Here is a 24,705-nt window from a genome sequence, read left to right on the forward strand (position 1 = left end):
TCTCCTCCTTTGGGGCCTTCCTTCCCCTGTCTGTCTTCTTACCCACTTCCCTTTCCTTTTGCACCTGCTCCTCCTTTCCAGTTATTTGTAATATTTTTGTGTGCTCTATGTAAGAAAGGTGTTGTACAAATGAACGTATTTACAGTTAGACCAAATAAAAGCCACTAAGGAGTTCTGTTGATGCTTACGTGACTTTCAGGTGCATCTGCCTCCTTCAGTGTGCATTGTAATGATCAAACAGAGGGTAGAGGCTGCTGTGAACTGCGTGCAAGATTAAATGATTCCCTTTTACCTGTCCTGCTGTTGTACTTAGCACTAAAAAGAAAATATTTAGCAGTTAGCTATTTTTTTGTAGTGGCAATGTTGAGTGCTGGAAAAGACAGCCCACTCTCTTTGAAACATTAATGAGATTTTCTTTTAATAAAATTCTAGGAATCTTTTTCTTTTCCTTACTGCCATTTTTTTCTATATAGATGTTTTGGAAATGCAAAATCTCTATGCAGCTATAATGTAGAAAACTTTGCATTTCATTTTATGGATGATGCGGTTTTTCATTTACAGCAAAGCTACCTCTATTTTATTATTCTGAATTTGACAGAAAACGAAAACTTCTTGTCAAAGCTTGTACCCAAAATCCGGATAAGTAAACTGTGTATTTATGTTATTGTAAATGCTTTGCAAATATCAGAACTATTGTCTCCTTAGTAACAAGATCTCTCTGCTAATAAAAAATGCCAAGATGTAGTATTTCACAACTTTTTAAAATACATTGCTATAAATAGTTGGGATTATATAATATAGTAGCATGCTTATATAACTTCAAATAACCAGGATGCTTTTTTCCACATGTAAATCTAGTTATTTTTAAAATTCTCTTTGAAAATGTGCTTTTTGCACTATGGACAGCAGTTATATTTATTAGAATATATTCACTGTTGCAACTTTAAATGTGTTACTACTTAAATTAATAGAAAATTTTTCAAGGTCTCTTTTTTTGAGAGAGAGAGAAAGAAAAAGTAAAAACACAAGTTCCCAATTTGTCTGTAATCAAGTGTTGTCTTCAACCAACACTTTGTAAACTTTAATAATATCCCCTCTTCTTTTTTCTTTCTAAACTTCATAATCCTAGTTTTTATCATTTTCTCTCCACATGGAAGTCTCTCCATCCACGTATAATTATTTTTGTGGCCTGTTTCTGGATCCCTTCTCTTTCTTCTATAACTTTTAAAATAGGGTGGCCAGAACCCAAAACAGGTGAGAGTACCTTTGATTAATATACCAGCTTCATAATGTCTTTATTGTGGGCTTTTTCCATCATCAGCTGTAAGCATGCTAGCATCCTATTTGAGTTTTTCACTGCTGCTATCCATAAAGCACCTATTTTAGTGAAGGTTTTATCTGACTTCATTACAGATAATTGAGAGTCCTGATATTTATGTTTAAAAGAACCCATTCTGTTCTTTCATATATTGTGGGTTATATGTCCGTTGATATTTAATTATGCATGAGATCATGCTATTCATGGTATCCATCTGCCTTCCTTTCTAAAGTCTTTTTCACATTCCTTACAGTTCAGTTTCATTCTGATTAGCCTGAGCTACTGGATGGTGTCTGAAAATTATTTCAGACTTTGTTAGCACTTTTCATGCTTAAATAACCTTTCTTCAGGGTTTTCTGGTATAAATTCCCTATTCCTAACAAGTTCTTCATTGGCAAAACTACGCAAAATTATATGTGCCATCTGTATGTGTCATTTGCTTTGGCAGGTGAATAAACTGTGGGTAAGTTTTTACTTGCTGATATTTCAGCTAGGATCAAGGATGAACAGGAATCTTTGTCTTGCCTCATGATTTTCTTTGATAATAATGAATTTTTTGGTTTGAAACTTTTTTTTAAATAATGCTTTTATTTTCTGTTTTTTCTTTAATGAAAGCTGATTCAACGGGTACTCACTCTCTATACACAACATACAAGGACTATGAAATTATGTTCCATGTTTCTACTATGTTGCCATATACTCCCAACAACAAGCAACAGGTAAGATGGACCATGCGTATTTAGAATTAATTTTTCCTCCATCTCAAAATTATCTGAACTATTGGATATTTATGACAACTTTCATTTGTTACTAGCAGAGAAAACCTTTCAAGAATCATAAGTAAAACTGGCCATCTCTGTGTCAGGAAGATGAGCAAAGCAGATCATTGTAGGTACATCACAGGCAGGTTTTTCTCCATAGGACTGTTTGCTATTTAATTATGCATTATTTACTGAAACTTTGATGTAAATATTATACAATAATGGCAGGAGCACATCTGTATTACATAAATAAGAGTTCATATCTCATGTGAGAAGGACCATAGTGTACTTGATTTGATTTTCAACCTTCTGCAATGAAGTCCATTGCACTTTAAGGATTGCATTCAGCAAATTGTAATATGCAAAGAATCAGAGGTGACGAGTGGGTGGTCCAACACATTACACAAGAAGGCATGAAACAAAATCGGTTTGTTGTTGTTTTAAATTTTTTTAGTTATACTGAAGAGCTATGTACGCTGACCTACCTTGTTAAATATTAGGGCATCTTGTTGTGTATGATGTGTATGCATTTTACTCTAGAAATGATGTTATTTTGTGTTTCTGCAAATAAGAGAGAAATTTCCTTTAACAATAAAAGATAACACAGCATTCTTTTTAGTTTGCTTTTGTGCACTAAATATTATACTACTTTGTAGTTTACCTTTCTCGTTTACTGTAGTCTTGCATTTACTGAAAGAAACCTATCAGAAAATTATTACAGCGTGTCTTACACAATGAGAGCTATTTTCAACTTGAAATAGAACATACTTCTAGCTTATAAAAATGTGTGAAGTGTATCACTGATTACTCTGATGGTTTTGTTGTTGTTTTTCCTCTTTGTTTAGCTTAAAATTTTCCCTAATAAGATCTTCCTCTATGTTACATGTAGAAATGAAATTGCTTTGAAAATGCTCATGCCTGAAATTTATTAGATGAATAACTAACATTCTGGTACTTGTCATGTAAATCCCCAACTCTTTCAGTTTTCAGCTTGAAGTATCATTTGGAAGAGAAAAATTGAAAAATAGTAATTTATATTAATGAGAAATAAACAATTAAAAATTATGGAAAGACTGTGTTTTAACCTATGCATCTTTTTTTTGTTAAAGCTTCTGAGAAAACGACATATTGGAAATGATATTGTGACAATAGTTTTCCAGGAGCCTGGAGCACAACCATTCAGCCCAAAGAACATTCGATCACACTTCCAGCACGTCTTTGTCATTGTAAGAGTGCATGGTCCCTGTACTGACAGCGTTTGTTACAGGTAGCTATTGCTAGTTTCACTGAAAACATGGAATTTGAGTGCAAAGGGAGGTGTGGTTTCTCTTTTACCTTCTCAGTAGGGAAACATAATGAAAGATTATGGTCAAGGAGTCAAGGAGATTTTGGGTCTTGTGAATTTAGAACACTTTTTTAAAGAAAGTAAATAGACACATATGAGTATGTAAAGGAAACACACCCAATGAGGAAATTAATGCTGTCGGTATATGTGTACACACACATACGCACACACATATATCAGGCATTTGGGAATGATTTTAAAATTCCGTTCTCACTTCCTTTTTAGTCTCTTCATTAAGAGTATGCTAGAAGAGTATTTCTATATTGATTCTTATAAATTCACTTTTTCAGATAATTTGGGCATCTAAGCTTGTGTTGCGTTTTTGAATTTAAGACAGTGAAAAAGTATGACTAACCTTTCAGAAAGAAGCTAAGCTCTCTGAAGTAGTTTGTCTGAAATATCTTAATTTCTTATCTCATTTCAGTCAACAAAGACATTCCAGAGCATTATGCAGCAAAAAAAATCTTAGTGTAACCTTAAAGTCAATATGATTAAAATAGAAAATGGTAATTGATAGTAACATCTAATAAAGAATTGCAAGATGAGATTCCTGTTTAGCGTAATTTTTTTAAGCAAATTGAAAGCATATAGAAATAATATTTTTGAGTTACACTTCTTTTTACAATCAATTAAACTTTTTACCTTTACTATATCCTGAACTCTTAATGTATTTTTATTTTTAAATGTTGACTGATCTCAGCAAACTTTTCTGAAGCTTCTTTATTTAAAATATGAAGTGTCAGAGTAATGGATTTAGAGTAGTAATCTTGAAATGAGGTAGCCTTAGAATTAACTTGTTTGTGCTGAAATACAAATGTTCACCTAAGTGTTTCATTCCGTCAAGTGCTTATTTAGAGAAAGACCTAAGACTGTGGTGCCTGAGGTGGTGTATTTGTGTTTCTCAAGTAAGTGTAGTAAGGTTTAAAGGCTTTTCCCTCCCCATAAGTTTTTGGTAAAGCTTACACAGTGCTTCTGGAACTGATGCTGAACTTTGTACATGTATTAAACTGTCCTGGAGGAGGCATGTTCATGTTGATACTAATTTTAAGGCAACTTATTGACAAATTCTACTGCTACATAATTTACGTGGACATAGCTTGTTCTTAAACTTTTAGACATATGTTTCAACTCTTACTCTGTACAGAAACTGATTTTGAAGTAAAGGGAAAGTAGCAAATATATCCACAAGGGCTACAGATGCATTTTCCATTTGAATTGGGTGTTATGAACACAGAGAAAGATCTACTTTTGCTTATTTTTTAAAAAATAATATGACTGCATATTTTCAATTTGTTCCTTTTAAAAGGCATGGGAAAGATTTACACTTGTTATACTGTAATAAATGTAAATGTCTCAGGGTTCTATTTCTGACTTTCAGACTTCTGAATCACTTTCATTTTTCAAGTGTTCACAAAAACAACCTTACTGGTTACTATTAGTAAATAAAATGTGAGAATTTCAACTTTAGTGATGCTACAGGCTTAAATTTTAAGGGGAGGGGGAGCAGGTAGGAAAAAAATTGTGTGACAGACATACAGGAGACTGCCAGAACATCTTATGTTCTGTGTACTGTCTTTAAGATTAAAATCCTTTCTTTTTTTGTCCTCTCAGTGCAAACACTTGATTTAAATTTATAGAATTCCATTATGAAAAGTTTTTGTAGGAAACTTTTCAAAGTAAGTTTGACCTCTTTTTCACTGAATTATTTGGAACAGTTTCATAGAGTTGTAATTGTAGACAAAACAGGAAGCCATATAGCATAAAAATGTACTGGAATTTATATTAAAAACTACATAAAAGGAATAAAATCAGGCACTGTCTTGGCCAGTGATTCTCCCTCCCAACTAAGATAAACAATATTTCAAAAGTCTGGCTTCTCTGTTGGCATCATTCAGTTTTACAGACTTCTCTAGCATATGTTAAAGATTAAATTCTTATCCCTGTGATTAATGATATCAAAAACCTAATCAAACAAAATGTCACTGGCAGTTTTTCATTACATCCAGTAATTGTTTAACACTTAGGCTTCTATCTCTTAATACCAGACCCTTTAGGACCACTGAAGATCATCAAGAGTCAGATGGTTGCATCATGAGCACCCCCTGTTGCATACTTTTAGATATATTGGTATACATTTGAAGGAAATATGACAGTCAATGACATCTTTCAATATCAGTTGCCAGAAAATACAATATAAAAAAAAAAAAAAAACCACACAAAAAAACCCCAAACAAATAAAACACCCCACCACCTAAAACCAGAAGATATGGTTTTAAAGATTAGGTGATTTAATTTTTATTTTTGGTATTCCTGCGTGTTGTTGTCCCTGCCCACCCCACCCCAGTTATTGATTGGGGGGGGCGGGGGGCGGGATTTCTCTGATTATGTTTAAGGATTCAGATAAGTTAGAACAAAGTATGAAAATAATACCAGCCAGTCTTCCAAACGAAACACAACATACATTTCTATTGTGTTCAAGTTCCATCCTATGTTTCTTTATAAAACTCCATTGCCACAATACTTTGCCCAAAATTAGTTAATGCTTTTTCAGATCTAGTTACAGATATATGGTAAATCATATTCAAGCTGTTGGAGCATTTCTTGTTACAAAACTGTTGAAGTTCGATTGTTAGTCTCTTCTTAGGACAGACTGCCAAATGAATGATACTGGACTGGAATGGCAAATCTTCAGTGATGCCAAACAACTCTCATCCACTCTGTATCAAAAGAGGATTGACCAGGGAGAGTAGCTAAGCTTGTCAGCGTTGCCTAAGGCAGTCTTACTGTCAGTCCATCACTTCATATGGAAACTAGAAGGAAGAGTTGAAAAAGAAAGCATGTATTTCTGATATATGTTTCCAAACTCCTATAAAATTTCTTATTTCTAGTATTTTTGGAGTCTGCTTCTATCACTAGCTTGCAATGTCAGCTAGTGCAATTTTTGATCCAGAAATTTAAAACATCATCAATAGTGTGATGTGTATATGCATTCCGTCACCAGAAGATGATTCTCACAGTGAAACTGGCCTTGTGAGATTACTTTATTGTCTTTTTCCTTTTAATGTGTCTGTTTGATCTGTATTTCTAGTGTTGATCATACACTTCGCATTGCTTTCAGATGAGCCTTTCAGCTTTAGGTAGCTAAATTATAAGCTAGCCTTTGTAATAGTGTGTGTTAGAGATTTTCTGTTTATAGTAAAAACAAACAGAATTCAGAACTACCATACATGAGTAATAACTTCATCAAAAAAGCAAGATTTTTCACTTGAAGCTCTCTTTAAGCTGCAGTACTGAGGATGACTCAAAAAATGCCTAGATGCAGAAATAAGTGGCCTTCTGTTTATGCAGGAAGGGGAACATCATCTCCACACTGGCAACATTAAAGTGTAAATATAGGCATATTGCTGAGAAAAGGAGATAAAAATTGAAGGTTTAAGGAAGAAAGGAAATGTTTTTTCTGTATTCAAAAACTTCTGAATTTGCATACAGTGAGACACTCTGCTTCTTCCTTATTCTTTTATTTCTTTTAGTGTTGCTGTGACAAGATCCAGAGATGTACCATCCTTTGGACCGCCTATTCCGAAAGGTGTCACATTTCCTAAATCAAATGTGTTCAGGGACTTCTTATTAGCCAAAGTCATTAATGCAGAGAATGCTGCTCATAAATCAGAAAAGTTTCGTGCGATGGCCACCAGGACACGTCAAGAGTACTTGAAAGACTTGGCAGAGAAGAATGTCACCAACACACCTATTGACCCTTCTGGCAAGTTCCCCTTCATCTCGCTTGCTTCAAAAAAGAAAGAAAAGTCCAAGCCTTATCCAGGAGCAGAGATCTATAGTTCTGGTGCTATTGTATGGAGTGTTCATGCAAAAGACTACAGCAAGGGTATGGAAATAGACTGTCTCCTAGGCATCTCCAATGAGTTCGTAGTCCTCATTGAACAGGACACAAAAAGTGTGGTGTTCAATTGCTCCTGTCGAGATGTGATAGGGTGGACTTCAACGGACACAAATATCAAAATATTCTATGAGAGGGGTGAATGTGTTTCTTTGGAGAGCTTCATCAGCAACATTGATGACATCAAAGAGATCGTCAAAAGGCTGGAGGTCAGAATGTGTTCTCTTGTTTGGTTCTTCCTCTTTGCTTTCTCCTCTCACCCCACAGCCAAGTAAGGCTTCAATTGAAGTAATGTTTGGGATCTGTAAAACTGTTCTAATTGCTTATCGTTAAACTATAAGGACTTTCCTGCTTTTATTTCTCAAAATCCAGTATTGCTTTCACTTTCATCAGATATACGCCAACCTCAGCTGGTTGTGTGTGTCAAAAATGCCTCCATATATTTGGGAGGGAGAAAAAAAAAAGCAGGGCCTTCAGATGCATAAATTGCTCCCACACAGTAAATACAGAAGTGTCACCTTATTTCTTTTCCTTGTTTTTCTTACCTTTCTCTGTTTTATAGGCTTGTTGAATCTTGTTTCAAATGAAACTGTAATATCTTTGAGACTGACTTATTATGTTGCCAGCAGGGTGCAGTCCCAATCGCTATTGCAACCCTTCATATATTCTCTGAATGCATGTGATAACATAATTCACTGCATTTTAGTTTATCTGTCTATAAAACATCTGTCCATGCTCATTTTTTATCCAATTAAGTTATGAAAGTGTGTGTTATGTTTCACTGTCTTTTCTGTAATTTCACCAGTGTAATAGTATAATGACCAGGAAGAAGGGAAAGCCAGGCCCTATTAAATTACTTTGAGTGGTATTCATGCTCATGGTACATGGAAGAGTTGACATAGACGGCAGTTTACCATGCTTAGTAACTGCATACCACCACATTCTGTCTGAAAGTAATCTCCCAGTTTACTGAAACAGCTAGAAATATAGAACGGTTGTTTGGTTAGTAAAGCATAAAAGATAGAGGTGCTTGTGCAACTCCATTTGTTCTTCTATTGTCTGTTGCCATGTATCTTCTAAAATTCATGTGGTTTCAGTAAAAATTTCAGGGCAGAATTTGGGTAAGCAGACTCTATTGAAAATACTAGTTTGAGTGACAAGACCCATTTTAGCTGATTATGTACCCAGGACTGTGATATGTATCCCAGGACTGTGTCCCATCATTGTCTTGGGAGTTGGTTGATTGTAGAAAAATGGGGCCCTTAAACCTCTGTTAGCACTGAAGTTCTCTCCATGCATTAAAATTTGTCTTCATTTCAATTCACAGCTTGTGACTAAGGGCTGTGAAACAGTGGAGATGACTCTGCGTAGGAATGGTCTGGGTCAGCTTGGTTTCCACGTAAACTATGAAGGCATTGTAGCAGATGTTGAGCCATATGGCTACGCGTGGCAGGCAGGACTGCGACAAGGCAGCCGGCTGGTGGAAATCTGCAAGGTGGCTGTAGCCACTCTGAGCCATGAGCAAATGATCGATCTTCTCAGAACATCAGTAACAGTGAAGGTCGTCATCGTCCCTCCATATGAGGACTGCACACCACGCAGGTATTGCATAATAGCTACATTTGGTCTGAAAATTGTGGGGGGTGGGGTGGAAAAAACACCACAGAGTAAGTGTTAACCTCCAAAAACCATGTTATATATTGTAATATAGCATCCAGTATTCTAAGGTGAAAGAGGAGAGCAGGAAAAACTGCCCATATTCAGACTCCAGACCTCACAAAATATTCATTGAACTACATTTGATCTGAAAATTGTGGGGGGTAGGGTGGAAAAAAACACCACAGAGTAAGTGTTAACCTCCAAAAACCATGTTATATATTGTAATATAGCATCCAGTATTCTAAGGTGAAAGAGGAGAGCAGGAAAAACTGCCCATATTCAGACTCCAGACCTCACAAAATATTCATTGAATACCACAGTTTAATAAAATGTGTGAAGAACCTCATGTATCTTTTAAATTCCATGGAATTTAACATGGAAATCAACGAGCTTTTTGTTGACACTTGTATGTTTATGATGTGTCAAAATTAATTGTACATTTCCCTCCCTGCTTTCCCATTTGTTGGTGGATTGCAGTGTCTGTGGATGTAATTCTTGAAAGCTATGAATAGACTTACATTTTTCTACTTTCATAAATAAGTAGGGCTGTAAATGATGAGAGTTTATCAAAGGTATGGATCTGGCCAGAGAAATTGCTGCAAGTTGTAATTCTTCTTTACTCAGTAGTAGATCTTGCTGCATCTCTCTCACTTCCCATCTGTGTTAAGCCTGAGGCTTGTGTCAACTATATTATTGCTTTTATAGCTTTAACATGTTGTTGGATCAGAAATAAGCAGTAATATGTGCTTTTTTTCTAAATTGGACATTAAGTCACTTCATTTTCCCTGAATTTACACTAAGGCTTTTTATCATTTTTGCTGCTCCCATCTGAACTCTCTGCAGTTGTCTGTAGCATTCAGCCACAACACTAAATCTGATTCCCATATTCCTGACATCCTGTATTAATATCTTACAAATGCTATATGATTAAAATGGAATGATCTCTAATAGACTAAATTTGCCTGCAGGCTAACTCAAGGTTTATGCTTGATTTGCCAGGAAGCAGCAAGTACAGTTATCAAAGTTCAGTGTGTTCCTTGCAGTGAGAGACTGAGAGAGCATTTTGCACTGCTGTTTTCTAATTAGGCAATATATTTTTAGGGGTAGATGCTAAATCTTTGTATACTTGAGGTTGAGGTGGATGCTAAAGCTTTGTATACTTAAGGTTAGGGCTGAACTTACATGAATATTTATTACATTGATATGAAATTGTGTCTCTGAGCAAAGACCTTGTACTTGCATAAAAGAAGAATCCATGTTTGTTTTTACTGTGAGCCATATTAACTCCTTTTGTAACTGGTAACAAAACAGGAGCAGAGAGAAAAAGGAGTTCTATTTGTCCTTTAGTTGTCGGTGGAAAATTGAATACATGTCAGGGATTAAAATGAGCAGTGGCATAAGGTCACCCATGAGGTATTTGGAAAGCTTTTGTACAGTATTTAGCAGCCCGAGCAAATGGAAAGTTCAGCTGCAATCATAGCAAAAGGATTAGAGCAGAAAAATCTGTGTGGAAAGCACAGATCCTATTATTCCTGAACTAAATTAAGTACAGCCAAAAGCAGGCTTAGCTTTAGTGTACCCAAACCCATAGCAGGAAGAGAAATTACTGCACTTTTTGAAATACTGTACTTGGCATCAGTGAGTTTTGTTGATGTATGTAGTGAGCAAATGTTCATGGTGGATTATTGCCTAGTTATAAAATTTCATAAAGCAACCCTTTATCCTGCTTGCTGTATCCAAAATCATTAACGTTTAAGAACTGTGTCTTGAATTTCTAGCTATCCTATGTATATTACTAGAGACTTGACTTAAATCTTTGCATAAAGCAATTTCTCTTTTGGGAATCAGGTTTCCAAAATTGGAGTCTTTTCATTGTGTCCTCTGGAGGTCATTTACTATTTCAGTAACTTCTACAGACCGTAACTAAAATTAAGATCAATTCTGCTTGGTATAGTACATTCATATGAGAAGCAGTCCCTATCCTAATAAATTGATTGTCATGAAGTTGGAGGAAGAACAGGGGTACAGTTAGATAAGATGACTTGCCAACAAGCACATGTGCAAGGTCAGAAGCAGACAGAAAAATATATCCAAATACCCTGAATCACAATCTAATGCCCTACACAGAGGCAGGCCTTGTTATCATTGTATCTCTACTAAAAGATGGTCATTAAAACATTGCTACTGAACTCATTTAGTGGACTTATTGCTGACCTTGAAGTTAAGGACAGCAGCAAGAGGAAATTGTGTGGTTTTGCTTCTTACACTGTAACTACGTCTGGGAAGAGAGAAAAAAGAAAAAAAAAAAAAAAAAAGAGAAACCCAGACTACTAAAATAGCATCCAAACAAGAGATGTAGGCATTTGTGAGAAAGAATAGTAGAGACAAAATGTGAAGAGAAAAGAAAAAACAAGGGTATCAAGATTTTAGTTCGGTTGTGAGTGGACTTTGAAAACGAATTTCCTGATCATCCCCATCTAGCATGCAGTGGTTCACATCACAGAATGGGCTGGGAGCACACAAACATTTCTTTTCAAATAAAGCTGAACTACATGTATACTTCAGAAGCATACCTCGTGCCTTCCAACTGCGAATTTAATTTGCAGACCAAGACTAGAGGGTAGGCCAAAGTAAAACCACAAAATGTCTGTCTTGTGGACAGCAAGACCTCGCCACAGTCTGTTTCACTTTACTCGTATTAGACTGCACAACTTGCTAATGTCAACATAGCCAGATAACTTATTATCTGTTTTGTTTTGTATTTTAGCTGGGAAGAGATATTGGTATTTCTCAGCACTAATGGTGTAATCACTTAGAGGAAGAGCTAGAGGTAGAAAATTTTGCACAGATTGTTTATTTTTCCTTCCCATTAGATAATGGTGTGTGTAAATAAACAAAGTAATCACGATTTAAAATTTCACTTAAATAGAAGTGTATACATTTGTCAAGAGAAATACCACAGTTGTCCTCACTGAATCTGAAGGTCACATCTAGTTTCCAAATCTCTCATTTTTAATGTATGCAGAAGTTCACCTTGCTTCTTATGTGGACTGCCTTCGCTTGTGTCCTGTTATAATCCAGTTTTTATGCTGTCCTGTTCCTGTGCATCCTCAGGAAGCAATGGGCAACTTTTGGGCTTGGCATCTACAACTGTAGCAAGTGTTTTATTTTCATAGTGTGCATATTTAACAGCTGAGGTACTCCAAAACCAAAGATCTTTGAAAATGAAGTGTAATGCATTATTTCCTGGTAATCTTGTCTTTTCATGGATGTCTGTGCATCAGAAAGATTTATCTCAACAAACATTTCAGGTCTTATTTGTATGGGTGCAGGTAAGTTCTAAAGCCCGTGACTTTTTTAAATTAGGAAGGGCAGATACCCTTCTAGCAGATTTTTTTTTTTAGCTTTTATAACCCAGTAGTCCGATGAATAGTACCAAAATTTTTTAAATACGTGATTCTAAAAAGCAGAATTGTACTGTTTCATAGAATTGATTCAGCTTCTGTCTTCAGATTTCTGTCCTTGTGAACAGGATATGTTTTATTTTTTTATAGCAGCATGTTAACTTACTTCATTTCCAGGAGTTCTTCAGAAAACTACCGTATGCCAGTGATGGAATACAAAGTGAATGAAGGAATGTCATATGAATTCAAATTTCCCTTCAGAAATAATAACAAATGGCAGCGAAATGCAAGCAAAGGACAGGGACCTCATGTGGCTCAGGTACCAGCCCAAATACAAAGTCCAGTAACATCTAGAATTGGCTCTGGGAAAGGAGAAGGGAAAATGCCACCCCCAGAACGAGCCGCCAACATCCCCCGAAGCATCTCTAGTGATGGGCGCCCGTTGGAGAGCCGGAGGTACGTGTTGTCTTCACAAGTGGCTTTTCATTGCTGCTCAGAATCTTGTCTGGAAAAAAGAACAATAGATTTATCTAAGTATCTGAAGACTGCTTTTAATCTTGGTTTTAATTAGTCAAAAGGCAGCATGAATATGAGCAAAACATTAGACAAAAGGAAATACCTTTCCTGGCATGATTAACCACAAAATGAAGGGTTACGGGATTGTTGGGCTATGTTTCCCAGTGTTCAATGGTATTCTAAAACTGCTGTATTGTTATTTATGTTTTAAATGAGTTGTGATTGAAGTTTTACATCTAAGTGTTCCTGAACTTCTGCATTTAGAAGAAGTAAATAAAAATTTTAGCTTGTTCATAGGCTTGGTGGAATCGTCTAAAGCTCCCAAAGCAGAAGTAGCATCTATCAGGGTGTTTAGCAAGAGAATTCTGACCAGCACAGAAAGCAAATTAATCTTACTGGGGAGTTTTCAAACTTTTTAGGCTAGAGAGATATTTTTTTTTAAGTTTGCATTTTTTTCAGAGTGGTTTGGGGGTGGTTTTGTTGTTTTTTTGTTGTGGTGGTTTGGGTTTTTTTTAACAAGAAAGCAATTATTATTGAGATAAAGGTATCAGGCACATCCTGTCACAGTATTTTCATTCTTTCATGGAAAAAGATGTATTTGATAGTATTCAAATGAACTGTCATTGTTTTGATTATCTATACAAATCTGTCACTGTCTCTGTATTTACAAAGAGATCTATTATGGGAACGAAGCTCATAGCTTGCATTTCGTATTTTGGATAATTCCTTAAGTAAGAAAACTGTAGACAGATTCTGATTGTGCTTTATGTTGCTGAAAAATATAAAGCAGTGGAAATAAGATGCATATTGTAGAAAATTTGAAGACAGTTCTAATTAATTAACTTAAAGTATTTTTTACATCCTGAAGAACTGGGGATTAAAAAAAAATAAAAAACAAACAAAAGTTCAAAGGTGGTACAGCCAAGACCAAGAAACTACCAAGGTGAAGTTGAAACTTCTGTGTAAGACACCTTGTTAGGAAATGATAATAGTTGGTAAGGACTTCATTTTCTTACTTTCTTTTTCATTAGATGCTACCGTGCTTCTGCACTCAAACTGATTACGGATTGCCCCCTGAGTTGTAGCTTTATCTAAGTTCAATAGATGTATACTTAAAGCTCCCATCAGTGAGCTGCAAAAGAAACTTTGGAACACTGAAAACACTAATAATTTCACAGACAACTTGATAAGATTGTCTGTGAAAAAGGTTGCAGAAGCCAGTGAGACACTGGACTTAGCTCTGTAATGGTATATTTGGACCAACATAAAAATTGCATGGCTTCAGGCCATTATCTTCCTGTTATAGCTGAAGACAGATCGTGAATTTGAAGGAATAGGAGTTGGCGTGTTGATTTTTTTTTTCCCCCACCTTCTTTTTCCTCCTCCTCTCTCCAGTGCTGTAGAATCTCTCTCTATAATTATGGAAGGCATAGTAATACCTGGGCAAAGTTTAAGGCAGTGGCAGATGATCAGATTCAGTTGAGATGCCATTTTTTTCAGACGTTTCCATCTCTTCATGGTATTAACCAAAGAGTTTTGTCTAGAGTCTGGAGTTGGCTGTTCCACAACTTGTGCGGAGGAGAGTCAGCCTTTGGCTGCAGTGAGAGACAGGGTATTATTAACTGTGTTTTTCTTGTGCATAAAATCCTATGTGGGCAACATCACACACCTAAAGCATCCAAGATTCGTCCAGTCACTGGATGCTTCTAGAGGGGGGTTATGGCCTGACAGATGTTTGCAAAGTGAAAATTACATTTCCATACACTCAGTAATTGTTTTCAAACAGTGAAACTGACTTTCCATTTCCTTCATTTTCAAGGCATGTAGCTGAGGTTTTTCTTCTCTAGACATTATTTCAAGTGGGATTTTTTTTTAATCATTATTCAAAAAGGGTTCTATTGGAGCTTTTAATCCTTACAAGTATGTTATCAAAGGAGCTTTTAAGTTTTGCTGGGAATTTTTTTTGGATGCCTGCAAAATGTCTTCTCTTATCTTTCTAGTCTGCAAAACATGTTAGTCTTGGCTGGATAAAGTTTAAATATAACAGCAGCTGCATAAGGTTAACATGTTTCCAGTTAAAGTGAAGAAAAATACATTTTTGTCATTTTAAAGGAATACTGGAAGGAAAAAAAAAAGCAATAAGCTCACTCCAAGACTCATTTGTCTTTTCTCTGCATGATAAAAGAAAGCTTTGCTTTTAGGGAAGCTCAGATACTTCTATTCTTATTGTGTAGAATCTCTAAAAATCAATGAAGATGAGATTTTCATAGCCCTCTTAACTACTGTCTTATTTAATTTTTCACTACTAACTTTCATACTTTCCATAGCGTAAAGATCACTTATCAGGAGGTGCTGGAATCTGTGCGTGTCTCTGGTGCAGGTAGCAGCTACGATTTGTTCTTTGCCCAGCTCTCAGTTGGTCAGAGAAGTGGAGGACCAAGGGTAACCTGGTAATATGGGCCCTGTGATCCAAAAAGGGCCCTCTAACACATTTATAAACATGACCCCACCGTACAGAAGATGGCTACTTCAGTGTGTGTGTGTCTGCAATATTTATGTTCTACGGAGACAATTTTGAGGGGTTTTAGAGAAAGGCACCTGTCATTGTGGCTCATTAGCAAAGCAGTACCGATATCCTAGATTTCCTACTACCATTAGAGCTTCACTTTTGAAAAGAAGGTACTCCCTAAGTGTCAGTGAGGCTGGAAATTTACCTATGAAGATCAGCATCAATAAGTAATTTCTGTACTAAATTATAGCTATAACTTCAACTTTAATCTTTGGCTGTGGTCTAGATGTCACTAGCTATCTACTTATGTTTCTGTGGTGCTGAGCCACAGTTCAGGCTTGCTGATGTTTGGCTGATCTTAATTGTTTTGAGAGTGGAGCTGGCATTTATCCCCTCTGTGATCCTGCCTTTTGACTGCACGTTCTTCATTTGTTGAACCGGACGCAGTGACTGTGATGGCAGATCTCATCTGCTGCTAAGAAACAGCAATCTGTAGTTTGTGATCTATGTTTTAAGGGATGCAGTGGCCAAGAAACCCATAGTGTTTGATCCATGTGGCTCTTTGAGCTCTGAATCTGAGATGGTTTTTGGAACTAGGGCTGATAGCAGTCGCCCAGGACCACAGAAAGCCTGTATCATCATTAGCCATAGCACCAGCAGGCGGGATTTCAAAGAATGAAATAGAAGCATGATGATATTTCTGACTTACCAGATGGGGCATGGGACTCATTTTAATGGTTACATATCAATAAAAAATCCATGACTTATATTAAGTATTTAGAAAGAAAACTGAAGATTTGAGGGATTTAATGTAAACAAAAACAGCTTAACAGACAAATGTTTCCCTCTGAGTACAAAGTGGTCTTGGACTACAGGGAGTACAGGTGTAACTTTTCTAATTACCTACTAGTGATATTTGACTCATGATCACTTTATATAGCTAGAGTTTCTAAATATGCATACGGAGTGAAGTAAGTTAATTTTTTACCCTTGTGGATATTTTCATTTTAGTCCATTTAACTATGTTAAAAATAGATAAAAGCTGCATTACAGGTCCTGAGAACAAAAGGATTTTACTTCATATGCATAAAAACATCTTGCCTCCCTATGGGGAATGCTGTTGCAGGTGGGAGAGTAGCTTGCTTAACAATCCCTGATTCTGAGAAGGCAAACAAATGCCCAGTCCTGTGCCTAACCAGCAAAGTACTTAAATTTGCCTTTATTGGATTGTCTTCATAGTATTATAGGTCCTTGAATGTGTTCATGATTAATGTGCATATTTGCAGCCAGGAAAAATAACCCCAAACTTTATAAATCTTAAAATAAATCTCTAATGTTACTGCAACATTAAGACTGAAAAATCTAATAATATAAATGCAATAAATTCCAAGTTATGGCTGCTTTCACAACATTAATTAGTCCGCATGGGACACTATGTAGCCTATAACCCAGAATAAATATCAGAGTGATACATTAAGGAAAACAACGATAAAACACATGCATGTGAAGTATGCCAGAACCAATGTTATTGGAGAAGATGTAATGATGCTTGAATTTTTTTTTCTTCCCCTCTCAATTTTCAGTTTTTATTTTGTACACTTGGTTTCCAGACTTTATTAAGAAAAAAATGTGCAGGGAGAAGAGGTGAGATAGTATTAGATTATAATCTCTTCTTACTTAATGTATTGTAAACTGGAACCAGTCGTAACTAAAACTTGATTCAAGCAACACTTGAAAAGTGTGAAAACCAGTGAGCAAAGCATGCTGCTGGACTTGTGCACTTCAGTGTCCAGTTCAGTACTGTTCTGGATGAAAGCTCAAGGCTCTAACTAGAAAATTCCTGACCACAATCAATATTTTAAGCTATATGGAAGACTGAATTACAGCATGACTGCAGTCAAGCACTGGCTGTAAAATTCTGCAGTATGGGAGTATTAGAACAATATGCATTAAGACTGGTTTTAAGTCTTACTGAGGACTTTGGAGCCGTCTTGCCCTAAAACTTCATACTTCTTTGATGCCTGTGTGTAGTCAGTGACAGTAACTGTGCCAGTAGTAGTTTACAGGTTAGTTCCTGCAGATAGATGGTAGTTTAAACTGTTCCCATATTATATACAAATTCTAATCTGCTGCTGCTTAGCTTGGATCAGTGACCTTTTTCCCAATATAAACAAGCAAGTGTCTGTGCTCATCTTGCCACCTGTCAAGTGAGCAGCGTAGTGCATTCGTTGCCTACCTCACTGGGTTTGAGGATTTGTTATTTTAAAGTTTTCATAACATTCTTCAAATCAAAACATGTACTAACATGAGATTATATATTAGGCGTTTCCTACTGGCACCAGGACCTAGAGCTAGAGGTAGCAGTGGAAAATCAAAGGTTTGTTGGTACACCTGGCTGTATGGCCAGACTCTTGTGTTCCAGAAACATCTGAGAAGAGCTATGCTGTGTCATGTCAAGAGTTGGTCTCTCTTGTTTGACAGCAACCATCAGCAGGGACCAGGAAAAAGCATAAGAAATGCTTCCAAGTATAAAGAAAGACTCCTTACCAACTCGGACAGTCTACTGGCTGTGTGCTGTTTAAGATGACCTAGTACCAGATCCAGCTGCACTGCTGTGTGTAACAACTGTGGATGGTATCTCTTCATCCAGGTGCCTGCCAGTTGGTCTCTTTATAGTTCCAGGTCTCCTACTTTTTCTTTTGTCATGAGGAATACTGAATAATCATTGTTTGCTTGATCCAAGATAATTCACGTTTGGACGGATTGATGCAGATACGATAGAATTCTCAATAATCTATGGAGCCATGTAGCCTATTCAGTGTTTCTTCGTACAGAAGCCATTCTGTACCTCTGGTTGTCCTGTTGCCTGGCTCTATATCTTTTCTTGTTATAATAAGTGTTTTCTGAAATGCAGTGATCAAATTGAAGAAAAATATTCGAGAAGGTATGCAGTGTGATATGAGAAGTTACAATATGACATCATAATTGCATTTTCTGTTTCATTTGCTATCCCATTCCCCAAAATTGCTGATGTTCTTTTTTCCTTTTTGAATGATTTAGTTTCCTTTTTAACATACAAGCATTGGGTCAATATTTTCAGAGAACTGACATATCTTGCAGTATTATTAGGACTGCAAAAATTAAACATGTGGAAGGTAAGCATGCCAGAATTAAGATTTACTGTGCGATTTTATTTAGAACTCTTGTGTAACCGTATTTGCTGATACTTCCTTTGATTAAATTATGAGAATGTCTTTTAACAGAGGACATCTGCCTCATTCAGTTCACACAGTGGATGCAGCTCATTAAAGAAGACCTATTTAATATTTTATTTTCCTCTTCATTCCATCCCTTATTTACTGGATGACATTCAAATCCTGCTGTAAAGATGCAATTACTAATTCCCCCCTAAGCTTTACAGTGGCACTCATTACTATAGTTTCTGAATGCTTCACGAGTATTAATTAAACTTAATTTTTGAAAGTCTTGTGTAAGAAGAGATGTCTTTCGCTCTCTTCAGATTAGGAACAAAGGTAGAGAGACAAATTACTTTCTAATCATTTGCTATGTCTTATTTTGGGCATCTCATATTTGGAAGTCTATCCAGCATTGTTAATATTTTATATATTCAAATTACAGCTTCAGTTGACTTCAGCTGCTTTGGTAAGTTTTCGTCTCAGAAGTGAATCGGGCCTTGGAATCAAATAAGGCCTTTAGGAAACTTGCAATTAGTGACAATGAATGAAAAATTTTCTTTAACAAATATGCCAGTGGTCATATTGGAGTGCTGCAGCAAGTGCAAGATAAGAATTCAGTTTGCTCAGTCAGCACTGAAATGCCTTGATTATAAGGCCGTCTCTTCTCTTCTGCCAGCCTGCACCGCCTTCGCTTCCGAGCTGTGCAACTCTTGCAGGAGAAGTTGTAGCACAAAATGAAACTGCATGGGGCAGAGGTCCTAAGGGAGAAGGCACCCATGTATGATCATATAACTAAAGATGGCCTTAGGCCATAGGCACAAAGCATACTAGACTGACATTTTCCTTATGATATGTGTTTATTACTTACCTATGCATACTGAAGATGTGGGGAAAATTACAGCTAATGACATGGAAATTAATTTAAGAGCAAGATGGATGCTTTCAATGTCTGTGTTGTCATACTCAACAAAATAAACAGACACCCATTCCACTCACTGCCTTCACAAAAGATGATCTTCTTCCCGTACTTGGCAAGACTCAACCAGTCCTTTCAGGATGAACTCGATCTGTTAGAACTAAATCACGCGTGGTATAATCCCAGTTCAATTGCCTGCAATGTAATTGTATCTGTTTAATGCAATGGACGCTTGACCTGTTTTTAAATTCAATTATGGGACTCATGCACTTAACCATTTTGGAATTTCTTCTTAAAGCTGTCTTTTGAAATAGATAATAGCTTGGTTTAGTTTGTTTTTTAATTATAAATAAAAGACAAGCGCAGAATATCTTAACTATAGGGGCATACTGCTAACACAGTACTCCTTTTGTCTTGGGAAGTGCCTTTCATCAGTAGATTTCAAAGCAACTCAAAAAGTCAATTTGAACTAATTGACTCTGAAGTTCTTCTGTATTACTTATATATTTCACATAAAATGAAATGTCTTTCACTATTAATGTTTTTTACTGCTATTGTGAACTCTACCAACAAAATGTATTGCTGCTTTAAATAACAGGTTGTCCTACCTGACTCGTTATTCACTGCTGTTGTTCAAACCACGTTTATAATACAATTTTGTTTGCCCTCGAGGTCTTTCATCTTTGTAAATGAGTTATAACTCCATGACATAGTTCTGAAATCCTGACATTCCTTCTGAACAGCGCTGTCACTTTTTGGTAAGGCATAAGAGGTAAAGAAAAGACATAGCTGAATCTGAAGTGAAAATGTAAGCATTTTCCGACAGGAAACCATTTTACAGAAATTATTCGAGAAGTAATTGGTTTCCTTGCCATAAACTCCAATTTAGTATTGGGGGGAAAAAAGGTCATATTTTGAAACTGTATATTGCTCTGCAAGCATAACTGAATTTAAATGTGTGTGCCTATATAAGTGAGTGAATGCTATTGAAAACGCATCTTTTTGTTGGCCGAACTTTTTTTTTTTTTCCTTCCTCTTTGTAAGAGTGCAATTGGGAAAATGAACTGCTTGGCTCACAGCTCCCCAGGTTTCCAACTCTTGAACCATGTTCTTTGCAATCAAATATTTCAGAGTTCTTGCTTGATAAATGTGAGATGGTATGGTACTTGTGATGGTCAGGTGTTAGATCATTCCTTTCTTGTCTGGGAAAAAGAGTAACTATTAGTCATATGCACTTTATGAAATTCCAGATGATCAGGATGTTCAGTCCAGTCCTACTGCTCTTTCCATTTTAAGATTTTGTTAGTTTACTGCTTTTTTGGAAAGTACCGAGGGGGACAAATGCACATTTGATGTAAATACATATATATAAACACACACACACACGCTCTTTCTCTTTGGATTTATACACATACATAACTAACATTAATCAGTGCAATGATTTTTTTCATTTTCGGAAGAGTTTTTGAACTTTAGAAGTTCTTATAGTGGTGAGAGCTGATTAAAATCTGCCATTCCTTTACAGATATAGATTAAGTGGCTAGGCTAAGATCTTGTAAATCCCCAGACCCAGGTTGTGTACTGAGGTGACTATCTGTGTGCTTTATTGAAGTCAATGTGCATTTTTAAAATGTTAAAAGGTAAATTGCTATTTAACTTGTGCACAGTATAGTATTTTTCCTAGCTAAAATGAGTAAAGGTTTGTGTTCACAGTAGGATTTTGATGTTCATGGATGGCATAATTCAAACTCCACTTAAATCACTGCAGAAGGTCTGAATGACTTCAGTCACACTGAGTAGAACAAAGAATGAGCTAGCAGCAGTGAATTTGGTTGGGGTTCGGGAAACAAAATGCACAAAGCAGAAAATTATCTAAAAAAGCCTTCAACTACAGAACAGGATATACCAGTTGAACAGTATAAGCCTGCTGCTTCCAGCCATTCTGCCCAGGTGCATGTGTTGCAATTCTAGCCCATTTATTTGCTGTATGGTTATTCCAACAGGAGAAGGCTTCATATGACTCAGGTCTGTATTTTCAGAGTTCTGATATGTTGAGACAGTTTTATATTAGAACGTTAAGTTTTTAGGGGGGATTTTAAGGTATTTATAAATAACATTTTTTTAATCCTTGTGATTTAATGTGGACAAGTTTGGTGGCATGGAGATAAACTTGATACTCTTGGAAGAGTTTGCATAGATGGCTCACCACCAGGCAAGAAATTGTTTTGAGAACTAGAAATATTTTGTTCTATTTGGTATTTGGGTGAGGACTGTCATGCTTCATTATTCCTTACAAGCTATCTGTAAAAAGAAATCAGCCTTTTAGAAACTGGGATGTTTTTCTAGTGTGTGCGGGGATTTTCATCCCACACTTGCTTTTTACAGCCGATTTTCCATGGTTTCCAATAGATTCATAAGGGGAAAATGTCTGATCCTTCAACTGACTTCATTTCTACTGTCTCCATGATGCCATGTTCTTTGCTGATGTGACAATTTGCATGATGTTGTCCATCATGTTTTGCACTATGATATTGCTGTTCAATATTGCTGATTCAACTGGTTCGTTTGCTCTGAACAGGTTGTCTCCTGGTTCTGATGTCTATGTCACAGTTTCAAGCATTGCCTTAGCAAGATCGCAACAGTGCCGTAATTCTCCAAGCAACTTATCATCCTCAAGTGAGACTGGCTCTGGTGGGGGCACATACAGACAAAAATCTATGCCAGAAGGGTAGGCACCAGACTTTTTTTAAATCTTTTTAGGCAGCTTTTTATTCTCTCTTCTATTTGTTGTAATGTATATTAAACTAAAGGAGTACTTACGCAGCCTCCTGTCAGCTGTTGTTTACATGCATCGAAACATGTTTGTTTTCAAATATCACTGTCATGCTTCTTGAAAAAGTCAGTTTTAAAAATCCCTTGGCCACTTAACCTCTCTCTCTGATCCTAGTCCACAACCGCTTAGGTTACTATACAAAGGGACCTTTATGTATTTAAAAATCTTCATTAAAGGTACTGGTTTCATGTTGCAAATTGCTTCATTTCACAGGTTTAGATTGTAAAATGAAGTAAGTAACAAGTCTGGGACTTTGCAGCGTGTGCTAATAGTCGAGGCAAAATAGTATTGAGTGCAACTAAGACTTCAGATGTGTAGGCACAAAAGTGATAAGTAATCCACAGCTAGCATCTTTTTCACATATTCACAGTCATCCTGTTTTAAGGTGCTGTATTCCAGCTTTCCAGAAATCTTCAAACTCTCTGAAGCGATTCAGTGTCAACGTGTAAGGGGCAACTTGCAGAGGAAGAAATGAAATCTGTCATTTTCAGAGAGCCCTGAAAGAAGCAATAAATCAAGTATCTCCAAGTAGGGAAAAAAATAATTGGCAGCAGGGAAGCCGTCTGCCATATTCCAAATTACTTGCTATAGAGAAGATAAAGGGGCAAAGCTGCTGATAGTTCACACTGCAAGTCTTCACTCTGAAGTCTTCAGAGCTTCACTCTGAAGTCTTCTTGAGTACATTGCAGGTCATTGTGTGTAATTCATTCTGGTTTGTGTCTTTTATAAAGTAGAGGTATCTTTTTCTCTATTTTAAAAAAATATATTATTAGTAAGATTAAATACCATTGTCAGGAACTGCTTAGCACAAGGTACTGTCTCGTGACTGTGAGGGGACACTTCTCTCTGTCGGTCCAGAGAATGCCTGTTCTGAGCATGTTTTTGAACAAGTGCTGCTTCTTGCTCCAGAGCACTGGAGATTTGTCCTTCCTGTCCTTCTCCTTGCAGCTCAGTTTGAGGGTTTCTGAAGAGGCCATCTCTTCTCTGCTGCACACCTTCATGAAGGCTTTGATTCATGAGACCACCAGGCCTGTTCAGGTCATTATTTAAGTTCATGCTTAAGTCTTACTGGTATTACGAGATTTGCTCTAAACCCATTACACTTTGCTGAAAGGAAACTAAGTGGAAGCATGTCCAGAGCTCTGCAGCTGGAAAAAAGCACTTAACCTCTTTATACACTGCATACTTCCTGGCTCATTCATGCCAGCAGCTCTTACGTGTTGCCTTGAATTCTGAAGAGCAGGTTGTGCTCCCAATATCTTGTCTGCTCTTTTCCAGCTACATCATTTGCTCTACAAAAAAGGTATTGCTGCCATATGTCCTTAGACCATCACAACTGTATCTGCTTGAGTAGGAAGGGATTTTCAGGCATGCTGGGGTTTTTGTTTTGAATTGGCCTCAGAGCACACCAGCACCCATCCCAACCCTTTTCCATCTTTTACATTAATTATACACGTATGTACGCTAAAGCATTCTTCGAGTGTTTTGCAAGTTCAGCAAGGATATATGTCCTAGAAACCTTGCATATACAGTCTTTTTGGTTTTGAATTTTTAATTCAGTGCAAGGAAACACTGTTTAAATAGAATAATGAAAGAAGTAATTAATACGTGGACTTTGCATGTTCCTTATTGGATGCTTTTTTAAAAAAAGAAAAATGACTTATTAAACTCCCAATTATTTGATTGTTATTTCTATTCTTACAGAAAAAGCACTTTGCCTCCCAAACTGTCGTTGTACACATGAATCGTATTTACTCAGGATTTTCCAAACATTTTCCACTAGCTAAATGGAAAGCGTGAAAAATGTAATTCTAAAGAAAACTTTCCCTTGCCTCAGTAAGCAAAGTAATGTCTGTCACATTACTAAAAATCATTGTAGTTCCATGTGCATCTTCTGTTGAGATTCATCTGAGAGACCAGATTCAGGGCAGCTCTGCAGTGATGTTTGATGCACCAGATAGAACTGGTCAGCAATTAACCTATATATGTTGTTAAAATAGGAGAAAAATATTGTAGCATTCAATTGCTAATATGTTGGAGAGAAGGATGGGCTGGAGTAGGGGCTGAGAGGGCACCATGTCCTGAAGGTAATCTTCCCAAGGTGAGGCTCCAGCTTGCTCTAGGTATGCTGGTCCCTGAGATTGCCCAGTGCATGGAAATCTCAACTGCATAATTTGTGTATACATTTCTTTCTTATTGCGTGATATGACAGATTTGGAAAGTTTGTGAAACTTAAATGACTGGAAGTATGGGTGCGAGTCCAATCTCTGTTCAGATATCAGTAACAGCAGTAACTGCTGCCTCTTCTAGATTATTGGTCCATATCCAAAGCTGGGTATAGGCAAAAAC

The 24,705-nt window shown here is 36.6% G+C and overlaps 1 protein-coding gene across 1 annotated transcript in view; it reads left to right on the forward strand.

Moving 5' to 3' along the window:
- Nucleotides 1-24,705, forward strand: part of SIPA1L1 (signal-induced proliferation-associated 1 like 1) — a gene marked incomplete at its 5' end in the record, with an annotated part of 66,166 nt that overhangs the window by 13,970 nt on the left and 27,491 nt on the right. Inside the window, 6 exons of the mRNA XM_009700821.1 lie at nt 1,934-2,037; nt 3,189-3,346; nt 6,955-7,531; nt 8,650-8,924; nt 12,563-12,841; nt 22,102-22,251. Of these exons, the coding sequence (XP_009699123.1) occupies nt 1,934-2,037; nt 3,189-3,346; nt 6,955-7,531; nt 8,650-8,924; nt 12,563-12,841; nt 22,102-22,251 (1,543 nt within the window). The remainder of the gene's footprint in view (nt 1-1,933; nt 2,038-3,188; nt 3,347-6,954; nt 7,532-8,649; nt 8,925-12,562; nt 12,842-22,101; nt 22,252-24,705) is intronic.

This window comes from Cariama cristata, unplaced genomic scaffold, assembly GCF_000690535.1.
Source record: "Cariama cristata isolate BGI_N322 unplaced genomic scaffold, ASM69053v1 scaffold15465, whole genome shotgun sequence".
In the NCBI taxonomy this organism is placed as follows: Eukaryota; Metazoa; Chordata; class Aves; order Cariamiformes; family Cariamidae; genus Cariama; species Cariama cristata.